The 15,543-nt window shown below is 35.2% G+C and overlaps 1 protein-coding gene across 1 annotated transcript; it reads left to right on the forward strand.

Moving 5' to 3' along the window:
* The first annotated feature begins 3,864 nt into the window (after nucleotides 1-3,864).
* LOC138305429 (small ribosomal subunit protein eS27-like) lies at nucleotides 3,865-7,788 on the forward strand. Its single transcript, XM_069245653.1, has 4 exons — nucleotides 3,865-3,961; nucleotides 4,875-4,983; nucleotides 6,379-6,489; nucleotides 7,290-7,788. The coding sequence occupies exons 1-4, from the start codon at nucleotides 3,956-3,958 to the stop codon at nucleotides 7,316-7,318; spliced, it is 255 nt and encodes an 84-aa protein (XP_069101754.1). The 5' UTR covers nucleotides 3,865-3,955; the 3' UTR covers nucleotides 7,319-7,788.
* The last annotated feature ends 7,755 nt before the right edge of the window (nucleotides 7,789-15,543 follow it).

A 15,543-nucleotide genomic window follows, 5' to 3' on the forward strand; every position in this document is an offset into this window, starting at 1 on the left:
GTGTATATGTATGTCTAATTAACACAAAAAATAATATAAAATAATTTGTTTTGATTTTGATGCATGTGCAATCAGTACTTCATTCCATATATATATATGATATAGTGTCAGTGAATTTGTTCGGGATGCAATTAATATTTTTTTTAAACTTTAAACTTTAAGTAAAATTAGAAGCTCAAACTTTTCAATGTCGGTAATGGTGTAAAGTAAGTGATTAACTTTTGTAACTGAAGAAAAATACCAAATCGTCTGCTCCTTTTTTTGATAGTGAAAAAATATCATTTGTCAGCGGTGGAGCATCTTTAAGAAATAACCCAAATAAACTTATTCCAAATTTGAAGAACTTAGAGAAGTTAAATTGTTCATTTTCTTCGGAGAAAAACAATCAAGCAATAAACTACAAAGTAAGATTTTTTTACTGCTTTAATGCATTCACATGGCATTCACAAACTATATACATGTATATATGACAGGTGCGAATGTACATATGTAAATATATTAAAATATATGACACTGTACAGTATCTGTTTTTAATTACTTTCATTTTCTCCCCTGCATAATCAGTTTTTTAATAAAGTATGTTTCCTTTCTTGTGCAACTGAGCTGTACTCTATTTATAAGATACCTATGTACATATGTATATCAGAGATTTAAACAGTAAATTACTATTTTTAAAAATCTATGTGTATATATATTAAAATATATGACACTGTACAGTATCTGTTTTTGATTACTTAATTGAATATAGTTTTCTAAAACGGGACAAGGTGCGCGAATTAGTTTTAATCTCTGTCCAAATGTATAATTCGGTATTACATTTCGCTACCTAGAGAACCTGGGGCGCGTTGCAACGCATTGAAAAATATGATGAAATCGGTCACATAGACGTTAAAAATCGGCATTCAGTCCATAGACGTTAAAAATCGGCATTATGAAATTACATTTTATTTGTGTCCGATTGAGGGAACCTGTAAGCAATGGCGTATAGAAAGCAAAAATTTGTATCACACACTGTTCAATAGTACCGATCGGAAGAAAATGTAGCGTCACATGCCTGATAATAAATTTAAACAAGACAATCAAAATAAATACAACTTCTACCCATTTTAAACTGTTGATCATAGTGGTTGTTAGATTTCTGTATTTGTCAACAAATTTTTTAACTTCTAGAAACTCTGATAATTTGACAATATTTTCCTATTCTGGACCTTCTTTTTACAATGTGGTGATCCATACATGCTATACATTAGTATATTGTACAAATATGCCTGCTCGAAAGGTAGACACCCTAAGGACGGCAGTTGCCATGGTCACTGGACTTCATATGTTCCATCAACCACACTCGGGTTATGATAATCTATAATTATCCTAACATTGGTGAATAATGGGGCCAGGGGCTGGGGCCTTCTTTGGGCACCCTTCAATATGTTCAGTCAATGGTGATATCACAGGGACTAACAATACCAACTGTATCATGAAGACTTATACCAACCCCAAGGAGGTCCATTTTATAGCATTGCCTGTTCTTAGGCGGCGGGACTCTACTTCATATACTTTATTACTCATCACACAAATACGAAACAGTTATACAACAATCGGTAAGTCAATAGGGATATATATTTTAATGGTAGTGCATTTTTTTTATTTGATTAATGAAGCCTTTATATATTTAAATAAACATATATCACAAATGATCAACGTGTATAAATTAACTAAAACATTTATATTCAATATTATTGCGAAACTCATATTTCATCCAATATCTTTTCAATTAATTTATTTTTTTTTACACTGGCTTTTTACAGTATATCAGAAACCTTGATTATCACTGACTATGCTATATAAAATACCATATTACAATGTTGATAATGTACATAATCTAAATTAATTTTGATTAAATATATTCCCATGTTATTATTGGTTAATTCAAGGTTGTGACAGTCATGCTTGATTTACGCATTGTACAGCGGTCCCGTCAGCCTCCACTTAAGGCTGTCTGTCATGACAAATATTTGAGGTGTTGTCAGCATCCACTTACATATGTTTTGCCAGCTAGTTTTTACCTCATTACCAATCTACCCCCCCCCTCCCCGGGAAATGGCTGTACCCGGCTCTACACACCATGTCCCAACTAGTTCACACGTAATAGGATATTCCGTATGCTTTCATTTGGTGAATGGTACTGTATTCTTGTTTCAGAGAACTGATCACAAATCTCGTATGTCATGAGTTGGTTTAAAAATGTTTAGTCTGTATATGTTGTGTCATATTTGTTTGATGTACCCCCCCCTGCATAACCCTTTCACACTTTGCATTATCCACTCCCTTCTAAATCACAATCCTCTGCATTGTTACTGTTTACTCCCCCTCCATTCTACCTTTATAAAGCCGTCCGTTTTGCTAACACAGAAGTCAACGATTTTTTGCCGTAGCTGCAAGGATACTGTTGGATTATTGTAGCTGACGCAAATATACGGTCAAATGATAACTTGCGGGGGTTGGGATCAAAGAATCAAAACTAACTGAAATTGGTTAACTTGTAGGTAGACTATACATGTTAGTACGTCATTAAAGTATTGAAGTGGACTATTATTCTGCGCCATGATCTTTTTAAAGGACGTTCAGTTTTTAATAAAGAATATGTAATTAAGCTATTCTTTAGGACAATACTTTTAGAACGTACTTATGATAGGCCTATATGATTGTACTAAATAGATTTAATTATAAAAGAAACAAAGTGTCTCAAAAGAATACTGGTTTTTTTGCCGTTCTACAAAAGAACTTTTAGACAGAAAAATGGGTTGTCGTTTAGTAGGCGGGTACGAATATTTGTTCTAGTTTTTGCGCAATTCAAAGTTGTTTTTGACTTATATTTACTATTTCATGTAAAATTTTAATGCAATTTACCCATTTAAAACATTGACTTTTGAAAACGTAATATAGAAAAATTTTAGATATGAAATGGAAACTACTGTTATTACATTAAATAGACATATACTTAATGAATACAAATTAATCTTTATTACTTTTGCAGTGAAAAGGTTTTATTCATGTATTACTGAAAAAATATCGTATTATATAGTTTTATATAACTGTACATTAAATTGTAGATGTTCTAATTTAAAAAAAGAAACACTAAAAATTTATAACTATGTATTATTTTTAAATTGAAGAAAACGTATTCTTCCCCCGATCCCTAACTATAACACATCACCTTGTCTGTCTAAGTCTGAATGTACCTGGGACACCATGTCCACCTGTAGTGGACACCGTGTTTCACACGTAGTGCACTCCGTGTCTACCTGTAGTCTAAATCTTGTGCACTCCGTGTCTACCTGTAGTCTAAATCTTGTGCACTCCGTTGATCTACCTGTAGTCTAAACGTAGTGCACTCCAGTGTCTACCTGTAGTCTAAACCTCGTGCACTCCGTGTCTTACCTGTAGTCTAAACCTCGTGCACTCCGTGTGCACAAGGGTGTAACCTTTAATATATATTAAAATATATGACACTGTACAGTATCTGTTTTTGATTACTTTCATTTTCTCCCCTGCATAATCAGTTTTTAATAAAGTTTTAATAAAGGATTTTCCTTTCTTGTGATCTATTTATAAGATACCTATTTTAGTCTACGCATTTCTCCTGGTTGTGCAACAGTTTCTGTTTGTTTACATCCGAGAGTGAGCTCCCCTGAATGATCATATCAAATTTGTTTTTTCTTTGCAATTTGTCTGTCTATGAATAGATTTATTGCACCATACAGTGACATAAAGAAAATATTATTAATTTTTATAATAACCCATGGCTTTGAAATAGACTAAATATTATTTCTAAATCCCCATGATACGCAACTGTGTCTTCTTAGTTACAGGAAGTGGTGAAATGGACCCCGTGATATAATAAAGCTGAACCCCGTATATCGTCCTTTTCTACATTGGACGGCCATTCGTGTTAACGATGCCTGTGAGTGTTGTATATTTTAAGCTGATATTCTCATAATACTCATATTTCAAGCAATTTGATTGCTTTAATAGATTCATAGGAAGAATAACACACGTATTTTAAGATAAATAACGACATTAAAGTTATGGAAATGTGTTAAATTCGTCGTTAAAATGACGGAATACTGCATGCTCTTCTGAGTTCGTTGGATATATATATCGGTTCTTAAATTAATATTTCGTCATAAAAATACAAGGAGAGTGGCAATTGGTTATGTCGTAGAGGTCTGATGTTTGGTTTGTGGTTAAACGGACATGTCGTCACCAAATTCTGCTTCTTCGTAATATATTTTGGCAGGCCACGTGGGAAACATATTGGGGATGTTATAATTGCTGAAACAATTCCGGACCAATAAAGTCCGGATTTAAACACAGTTGCCATATGCATGTATTTTAAGTGCACACTGATTTATCACGAGAAAAATGCTTCCAAAAGCTGCAGAGCTACACACAACAGTTCCCCCGTTTTTAATGGTTAAATTAGCAAAAATCTCAGTTTTCAGTCATAATGGTCATTTCGCTCATCTGTCACATATGTAGGTTTTTGCACTACAAAGAAAATATATGTTCATCTTTTAGTGACCATTAACTATCGATTATATACCAGAAATACTTCAATAGACCTGAAAAATGTAAACTGGAAAAGGAAAAATAATTAAGAATAACTACATCTGTACAGTATACTTAATTACTTAATAAAAATAAAAAAAATATTCATCTGTCAATCATACTAACTGCCCGGATATCCCACATTTTGTGTTTTGTTTATGACATGGTTGCATACTGTCTGGCGATCGATCAGTTATAGGGATGAAACCCATTCTATCTTTAAAACTTTTTCATCAAATTGAAATTGTGTTGTTATGTCGTTACAGCTTGCTAAAGACTTATTGCACCCCTCCATGGAGGAGGAGAAGAGAAAAAACAAATTAAAGAGATTGGTCCAGAGTCCAAACAGCTACTTCATGGATGTCAAATGTCCAGGTCAGTATTCAGAAATATATGTAAAAGGGTGCAGGATTTACAATAAATTTAATACCTGCCTCTGCCTGGGATCGAACTCGGGACCTCTTGATTACTAGTCTGACGCTCAACCGATCGAGCTAAAGAGAAGTTCTCCCTAGCCGAGCGATATATTGCGGCTAGTATTGACCAGGGTTACATACTCCCCCTCCAGGAATCAACTTGTCCTGGAGTTTCCAGGGGTTACAACGATTCCTTCGCAGGTATCGTGAAGTATGCGCCAATGTAACAGGGTGCAGGATTTACAATAAATTCAATACCTCTGCCAGGAATCGAACTCGGGACCTCTGGATTAATACTAGTGTGACGCTCAACCGATCGAGCTAAAGAGAAGTTCTCCCTAGCCCAGCGATATATTGTGGCGTTTAAAATTGAATGAGAATTAATGAGAGTATGAGTGAGGTACACATTAATTCACAAAGATAAACTTTCGCGAAATTACATCGCACACGAAAGATAATTGGTATACAGTATTCAACCCAATAAGGCAATTAATAAATAGCAAATCAGTGGGCGTTTAATAGAAACAAATGACGACTAGCCTTCCATAAAATTATTCATCAAAGTAAGCCTTGAATCAAATAGCAAAAGAAATGCGTAGGAAAACCAACACCGTTTTCATATTTCAGTTTGTATTTAATTCGAAGGAAGTGAAATTGAAGCCTAAAAAATGAAAAGGGATGCTTATTAGTAACCAAGCAAATAAATAACATGAATTGAAATTACTGCCTTTGGAATCATACTAAAGAGTTTATACATCTTAACTTGTTATAGCTTTAGTGGTACATTAAGTTTAAAAAGCTGGGAAAACGATCACCCTGTAAGTCGAGACGTTCTCAGAAATGTGAGATAATCTCGATAGCTATCAATCTTTTTAAGAGATTGATTTTGGGGCATTCAATTAATGGATCCCATTCCTAATTGAAAGTTATTTCTATTTAAACTTAATTACTAAAATTGCAGTTTACTCATAAAAAAAATCTTTCCCCAATTCAACAATTTTCTTTCCAAAAATGGCACTCCGGGATGACAATCCCTAATCAGACCAACAGACATTTATTTGAATTTACCAGTTATTTGACCACAGTTGTTAATGGTACAATGCTTTCCTTGGTTTTAAAACGAAACTAACCATTATGAGAAATTTAATAATGAAAGAAGAGCGACAGCTTTCTATGAAAAATATAATAAGGTTTAACTGTTGATCACTAGACAGTTTAACTTAAATTATTTAAACAAACATCATGAAGAGAAATTCAAGCAGTACAAATTATGTCTTTTTGACAGATTTTCGGCATCTTGGCCATATTCGGGTAGAAATAAAATTCTTGATGTACTTGTGTTTATCTTCTTTAGGCTGCTACAAAATCACCACAGTGTTTAGCCATGCCCAGACCGTCGTATTGTGTGTCGGATGCTCCACAGTATTGTGTCAGCCCACAGGAGGAAAATGCCGGTTAACGGAAGGTGAGAGCTCAAGCATTAACTTAAAGATCAACATCAGCAGCTGTTTCTATACATTAAAGGGTTACCATTCTGGATGAAAACGGGTCAAATTTGATTTCTAAACAGTTGTCATCTAGGAGAAATTTCATAACTATATAAATTGATAATGACTGTCATTGAAACATTCTGCGTCTCCATCCTCGACCTTAATCAAAAGCAAAGCAAAGTAATATAAGACTCTTTCATATGTAGAAATATAGGGATATTCTTCCCAAGGGTCACAAAATGTTGCAGAGGGTTTTATAACATTTTGTCATCCTGAGGGTAGAATATCCCTATTCTTCATATCCACATATGAAAGAGTATTTTTCTCTCATACCTCAACATTTTATTGCAAGTTTTACTGCTATGATTTTCCGACATTTTGAAATAAATTTGTAAAAAAATATGACTGCAAAACAATTCTCCATACATGAAAATAAAAGTGATATTTTCAACACAAATCCTGTTGTTTGTATCTTTGAAAGGAAATCTAGCCTACTTTCTGGGGAAAAAAATTGTTCAAACAGCACCGAGAAAATCGTAATGTTGTCTACGCTGTGACATCACGAGGCTTTATTGGATGGTTAACCATAATAAAGCTTCAGGCGACATGAGTGTATTGCCCTTGACCAGAGAGTATTACACGTGTAGGTATGAGGGAAATGTCTGTTTAATTTCTTATCGCTTAATTGATAAAGATGTTCAGAAATTCTTCAGTCATCAGGAAAAAATATTGGGTTTTGTTAAATTATAATATGGAACTTTTTTAATTTTTGCAGGATGTTCTTTCCGGAGGAAGCAACACTAATTTGATATATTTATGTGTGCAAGAGGAATTCCGTGCGATGTGGCTGTGGCCGTGGAGACGGTGATTTTGGTTTTGGTGAATACTGGCCAATAATGATTGACAGCAGAGGGCAGCACATAGACCATGCTCTGGATCTTTGGAATGCTTGACGACGTTGTCACCAATTGTTCATCTGTAAATCGTCATCCTGCTTGATCTTCTCATTAAAAAAATGGAGTTACTCATGATCCTTTCAAAAGGGAGATTACTCTTAATCTATTAATCATATAACAAGGGATATTACTCTTGAATCATATAACAAGGGATATTACTCTTGATACAATCATTTGTAGTGAAATCCACAGGTTCTGATTTGGATAATAGAGAACAGTAAACAAGATCCGCTGGACAGTAAATAATTAAGATTCATCATACTTTTTGTGTCTGCCATTATGCTATTAAAACTTGAGGTATTCACTAACACCAAAAAATGTGTCTTCTTCTTTTTTGGTCAGTAAATATTATACTTGTATAGCATAATTAATAATTGTGAGGTTTTTTGAAGATCATCTCAAGAAAATCTATTCGAACTTCATGAAAAAGGTGGAAACCAGTTATAAAAAGTGTTATTATTACATGTTATTTGGAACTCTGAATATAGATGCAGGGAATTGTTCGGAGAAAACAAAGTTTAATGCTATTAAAGACATGCAGAATGATTAAAATCTGCTCAAACTCGAAATTTTATCTACAGGTCTGATTGTCTTTATAACATGTCAATTCCATCATCATGTTCAGATGTTGCTAGTCCATAAAGGCTTTCATTAAATATTCAATTTGACAAACACAAATTGAATAAAGTCTTAAAGCGAATAGTCGGGCAAGTGACTGTAAAATCGGTAAAAATGGTATTAATATATCCGGTATAATTTCTTATGAATTAAAAAAATAAAACTTTTCGTCAAAATCGCTGTACATGCGAAGAAAATAATAATATCTATGGGAATCCTAAAAGTCCTCCCGACCGGCTATGAGTGCAGTTCAACCTTAACTCATGCGCAACACCCACCACTCTCCGTAGTAAACAAAACATGGCTACCGTAGTTTTGAACCAAAATGTTTCCGCCAAAACAACCAACTGACTCACCTAAAATGCGAAAGGAAAGGCAGGCAATGGAGCAGCGACAATCCCAACAACTGACTCGGTAAACATTACAACGCATGGACAGTGTTAATACAACTTGTTATAGTGAAGAGAACAGTTCAAACGAGCACGCGGCTCCGGACCGCTACTGTACGTACCTATAGGCCTACTACCCGGTACTCCCTGCTCAGCTGATAGTGAGTGAGTCTTCGTATTTTGATCATTATGTAAATAGTCCCTAGCAGTATTTTTTCATAAATGAGTGGTCACATATGGTCACATGTTTCATACCTGTTCCCCAATCGCGTAAAACGTAACCCTGGGGTAAATAGCAGTTCTTTAGTGGGGCCTCTTTAGGGGTAATGAATGCCCTGTATATTTATAAAATGTACCGTTGTAATGCATGTACAGTTAGAATGTAACCGCTAGTGCATTATCAAGCTAAGATTTGTTTCAATTAATCTATAATATTATGCTACCGGTCAATTCATACAGTTCTGATGTATATATTTATAGATTTTTAGCCCACCATCATCAGATGGTGGGCTATTCAAATCGCCTTTCGTCCGTGGTCCGTGGTCCGTCCTTCCGTCCGTCCGTCCGTCCGTCCGTCCTTCCGTCCGTCCGTCCGTCCGTTAACAATTCTTGTTACCGTTATTTCTCAGAAAGTACTAAAGGGATCTTTTTCAAATTTCATATGCAGGTTCCCCTATGGCCCTAGTTGTGCATATTGCATTTTGGGACCGATCGGTCAACAAGATGGCCGACAGGCGGCCATCTTGGATTTTGGTAGTTAAAGTTTGTTACCGCTATTTCTCAAAAAGTAATGAAGGGATCTTTCTCAAATTTCATATGCAGGTTCTCCTAGGACCCTAGTTGTGCATATTGCGTTTTGGGACCGATCGGTCAACAAGATGGCCGACAGGCGGCCATCTTGGATTTTGATAGTTAAAGTTTGTTACCGCTATTTCTCAGAAAGCACTGAAGGGATCTTTCTCACATTTCATATGTAGGTTCCCCTAGGACCCTAGTTGTGCATATTGCATTTTGGGACCGATCGGTCAACAAGATGGCCGACAGGCGGCCATCTTGGATTTTGATAGTTAAAGTTTGTTACCGCTATTTCTCAGAAAGTACTAAAGGGATCTTTCTCAAATTTCATATGTAGGTTCCCCTAGGACCCTAGTTGTGCATATTGCATTTTGGGACCTATCGGTCAACAAGATGGCGGACACGCGGCCATCTTGGATTTTGATAATTAAAGTTTGTTACCGCTATTTCTCAGAAAGTACTGAAGGGATCTTTCTCAAATTTCATATGTAGGTTCCCCTAGGGCCCTAGTTGTGCATATTGCATTTTGGGACCGATCGGTCAACAAGATGGCTGCCAGGCGACCATCTTGGATTTTGATAGTTAAAGTTTGTTACTGCTATTTCTCAGAAAGTACTAAAGGGATCTATCTCAAATGTCATATATAGGTTCCCCTAGGGCCCTAGTTGTGCATATTGCATTTTGGGACCGATCGGTGAACAAGATGGCTGCCAGGCGGCCATCTTGTATTTTGATAGTTAAAGTTTGTTACCGCAATTTCTGAGAAAGTACAAAAGGGATCTTTCTCAAATTTCATATGTAGGTTCCCCTAGGGACCTAGTTGTGCATATTGTGTTTTGATACTGATTTGTCAACAAGACAGACGGCCATCTTGGATTTTGGTAGTGGAAGTTTGTTACCACTATTTCTCAGAAAGTATTGAAGGGATCTCAAGCAAATTCCATACATAGGTTCCCCTAGGGCCCTAGTTATACATATTGCGTTTTGGGACCAATCAGTCAACAAGATGGCCGTCTGGCAGCCATCTTGGATTTTGATAGTTAAAGTTTGTTATTGCTATTTCTAAAAAAAGTACTGAAAGGATGTCTCTCAAATTTTATATGTAGGTTCCCTTAGGGCCTTAGTTGTGCATATTGCATTTTGTAACTGATAGGTCAACAAGATGGCTGCACGGCCGCCATCTTGGATTTCATTGTTGAAGTTTGTTACCACTATTTCTTAGAAAGTACTGCAGCGATCTGTCTCAAATTTTATGTGTAGTCGTGTTTGAAAAAGTTTGAAAAGCAGGGAAAAGATCCCTCTTTCCATTGTCAGACATAGATCATTCTTTGGTGGGCGCCAAGATCCCTCTGGGATCTCTTGTTAATTTGTAAATTTTTGTTCTGTACATGTTCTGGTAGTGTTATACACATACATTGTATATAGGATTTACATTGTAGGTTAATTGGTAAAATTGTATTGTATATGTTCTGATATACACATATACATATGTACATGTAGCTTTTAGCTTGTTCTTTAGATATATTTGGAGGACACATACAGTATTATTTCTGGTCATAATAATAAATAGTGTTTGTACATGTGTATATGACAAACTTTACAGAGTTGAAATGTACTGCAGCCATGTATCATTTATAATTATTCTGAATTTTTGTTGGAACTATAGATGATGAATTTTGTATCTTTTTTGAAACAATATTTTGATTCTATCAAATGCATCAGTGACACATTCACAACTTATAAAATGTTTTCTCTAAAATAAAAAAAACCCTGTAGAATGAACCTACATTTATTCATTTATATATATTTGAAATTGATCATTTCAATTTTTGTCATATTCAACAGATATAAAAAAAATTGTTGGTTCTTTTTTTCAGGCACCATGCATGCATAGTGACATGAATACAGAAAGTTCATCCCTTGGACCTGTATACAAGTGTATGTATACATATACATACAATTAGCATCATATGAAGACTGAAGAATGTTGATTTGAGTGCTCTTGAAAGTAAACTTTTCCAATATGGACCTAGAAGATCATGAACAGAACATTTAAACAGTATTAATTTATTAAATGTTCCTTTTAACTGTAATCATTAAATAAAATTATGATGCAATACTTTTTCATTGTTTAACTTTGTAGAAATATTTGTTTATATTAGTCCTCTAGATCCAGTGATTATAATTCTTGCACCATATGCCTGCCCATTTGTTTGTCGGGGCTTGTGAGATAGCTTTTCAATTACTTTTAAAATATAAGGATTTTTTTTACATATAGCAATATAGATACCATTGTCTTAGGATTTCTAAATTCTACTTTACAAGAGAGTAGACTCAACATATAAATAAAACCATAAAACTAGCAAGTTATCTGAAATGTTAAAAATCTTTTTGTCTGAACCAAATTTCACATTTATTGTCTATGTGTATCTTGTACATAGACCATTTATGTATTAATACTGTAGTAACAGTGATTACAAACACATAGACTAAAATGTAGTATGTAGTACTATGTACATCTGTCTTTGATTTGAGTTCTAAACAAAAAAGTGGTACCTATTGGGAAGTTGTGACTTGGGCGAAGGGTGAAATACAGAAGAAATAGCTACACATGGAAAAAAGAAAGATATACAGTACCACATGGATTCAAAGTTGCTCCAAAATCAATGAGACTAAATAACCAAAAAAAAGCCATGTAAACCCCAAATATGCAATGACCAGATCAATGATAAAGCACCCTTCCACTTCAGTTATCTGTAGCTATTCTATATTTCAACCCCCCACTCAAGTTACAACTTCCCAACCTCATGATTCTTCTGTCTTTTAGCCCCCCACCCCCACCCCCAACACACACATACCTGATTGATTGTCATGCTATTTCAGGTTCCTATTCAGGTATTATTCCTAAAAACCAAAAAGGGTATACACACTGTGTACTCTCAAAGGAGGGGAACCACTTCATTCAAAAATGGAATTTACAATTTCATCTTAATTTTGAAATTTTCAATTTAATTATTAATTACTGGACTATTAAAACAGCATAGAACCCCTCGGCTACAGACAAAGTACTGTGGTACACATTTCTCTTAATTAATTACTTTTCTTCAACTCAATCATCTTTTTCTCCAGAGCACAAAAAAGAACAGGAAACAACAGAAAAGGAAAGTAACATACATGTAGGCCTATATGTTTTCTGGAAATATATATGATGTGTTAATTCTCACAGCATAGGCCTACATGAATGTAAAGAATTAAATATTATCAATGTTTGAGAGAATTTCCTAGTTGTAATTCTATAGCAGCTACATGGAATGTACGTTTACATATATACATTGTACGATACATATAATACATCATAAAAGTTTCTTTCCTTCCAGCTGGACATTCATGTCATCTCTCTCCAGAACTCAAATATTGTTTACAAAAAAAAAAAAAAAACAGAGACATAGATAATTTAATTAAATCTCTGCAAAAAACTACACGAATAATTGAACACATATATTGTACTTGTAAAATATCTATGTATGAGCTAATTTATTTTCACATCTTTGACAGCTACATGCATGGACGTTCTATGGAACGTTTTCGTGTGGTTTTAAATGGGAAATTATGTTACGATTATTTGTATTTAACCTTCATGATTAGGTTGATGTAAAATACGACGAATGCGATGCTGCAATAATTGCCCCTTGCCGGGGCCCCTTCTCTTCATCGGCCGAATATTTGTGTCAATTTCCATGTACAAGATGCTTTTATCGAAAAATGATTACAAAGCATTGTCATTAATGTAAGAATACTTCATTTGCATCAAATGTATCATCTCAAAACAACAATTTGCATACCGCATTAGTGGTTTATCACACGAAACGAAACCGACACGACTGAGAAACACATGTCCATGTTGACATTTCCACGCAGCCTCGTTTTCAAAGAGTTTGGCGAATTTATATTTAGAACTGTGCTAAATTTACACGGGGCTTCCCCAAAATTTCAATGGTCAAAACTGGACACCGTAAGCAGAACTTGACCATCATTATGGTATACAATGACTTTTGGAAGGCCAAAGAACGCATTTAGACTGGTTTCCTTTGCCCGACTATTCACTTTAAAGGACTTATTGTCATTAACTATGGTTAGGAGACCCTATATTGGGACACATTTTATTATTCCTTGATAATCCATTTACAACTAATTTTACAGTTTATCAGCAGGTGCCTGCTTATACGTTAAATTATACCGAATGGTAATCGGCTATTAATATAAATCAATATGGGATCTTGCATTTGTGGCTGCGTAATGTAAAATTTATTTAAATGAGTTCAATAATTTGATGTGTGAGAAATCTGAAAACCAGTGGCATATCAATTTATTTAACTAGTGTAGTATTTTTCATTTTCCGTAAACACTAGTGTAAGATTCTATTACCTAACTATACAAAATGTAGTATTCATGAAATGTAGAGAAAAAATTATTTTCTATACAAGAGTGAGAAAAAAGTACTTTGGTTTCTATACAAGAGTGAGAAATCTGGCTCATATTTAATGTTTCCGCCAACTGAGAGAATAATGCATAATCTTATTTTGATTATGACGTCATAATGCTTCTATAGCTCTTGTGTCTTATGATGTTTATGACGTGACGGAGTGGACCAGTTATGTGATAATTGTGATAAGTTTATCCATCTGTATAACTTGTTGCTACGGAAGCGACTGACATGCTTTCCTTTTGTGTTATGCCACCAATTCATTACATGCCTGACTGCTTTTAATTAATTTATATTACAGATCCGTGAATGTTTAGCTCACCTGTCCGTCTGCCAACAACTGGCTGAGAGTTCTTTAACAGCTGATTGGAATTCAATCAAATTTAACTTGAAGGATCCTTATGGGTTGGGAACTGAACATAGTAATAAATGCTGGGGATGCCTGAAGGAGGCTTGAGGGGAGTGACCAAAGGTGTCAATTTGGCATATTGGCTATTTCCATATAAACAACCCCAAAATTAAGCATAGGATAGCAGCACCCATATTGAAATGGAAGCAATCGTATTGAGTGGAAATTCAAAGTTCTACAAATAGTTAAAATTACCACCAGGGAACGTTACATCCTCGATACTCCAAGGGGTCTGATCACTTATGATCTCTACACCCCTGGATTATCTCGTAGTGAAATTGAAGGCAGCTTAGCGGAAAACATTTGACCAATCACAGGCCAGTAAAGATTTCCTTTGAAGACTACAGAGGGCGACGCCTTACGTCAAAGCCACATAGTCAATCACAGTGTTCCGTAATATGGCTCTTTTGATGTACATCAAACGACTATATTACCTGTTTTGTTCTGTTGCCTCTAGTTTTACTACGAGATAGTCCAGGGGTGTAGAGATCGTAAGTGATCGGAACCCCCGGAGTATCGAGACTGGGGACCTTAGGGACCAAAGGTATCAGTTTTCCTCTTGCCATATAAATGTCTTCTCCGAAACTAAGCATGGGAGAGCACTTACATTGCAATGGTAGCCTCAAAATGGGATGGGGATTTGAAATTGTTCGAACGATTTTGATGACCTCGGGGGCATGATAGGCGGGGCCAATTGGGTTATTTCCTTAAAGAAACTTCATCAAAATAACAAAGGTGTAGCAATGGAAGCATTTTTAGGTGGGATTTTTGTACAAATGATTGGGCTGACCCCCCCGGGAGCTTGATGAACAGGGACCAATTGGACTATTTTCATTTTGCAAAATCTGTTCTGAAATGAGAGGAGGAGGGGGCAAAATGGGTCTATTTGACTCTTTCCACATAAGCGACTTTTCTCTGAAAATAAGCATTAGTATGTGGCATCCCTAAATCAGCAGGTGAGTGATACAGGCTTCATGTACCTCTTGTTTTTATATATAAGAGTTACTCACAAACACAAGCCGTCACACAGAAATATTTTAACAACAATATTTATTTTGTATAGATTGTTTTACTTCCTAACACGAATGATGACCTCATTGTGCTCGTGCACACATTCACTCCAAGTATGAATAATGTGTACAGTCACTGACTGTATTCCTCTAACGGTTCCAGAAACAATAATATTTCTTCTGCATCTCTGGAAATACATATATATCTCCTCTCCAGGACTCTATTTTTAAGAGTTTCATCTTTTTTGGCTGGTATTAATGTTGCTTTGGTGATGATATAGATGTAGATGATGATGATGATGATGATGATGATGATGATATGAGATGATGATGATGATGATGATGATGATGATGATGATGATGATGATG

Source organism: Argopecten irradians, chromosome 13 (genome assembly GCF_041381155.1).
Source record: "Argopecten irradians isolate NY chromosome 13, Ai_NY, whole genome shotgun sequence".
NCBI lineage: Eukaryota > Metazoa > Mollusca > Bivalvia > Pectinida > Pectinidae > Argopecten > Argopecten irradians.

Coding starts and splice junctions, on each gene's coding strand:
- LOC138305429 (XM_069245653.1), top strand. Junction 4,984..6,378: donor CATGGATGTCAAATGTCCAG/GTCAGTATTCAG, acceptor TATCTTCTTTAG/GCTGCTACAAAATCACCACA. Junction 6,490..7,289: donor AAAATGCCGGTTAACGGAAG/GTGAGAGCTCAA, acceptor TAATTTTTGCAG/GATGTTCTTTCCGGAGGAAG.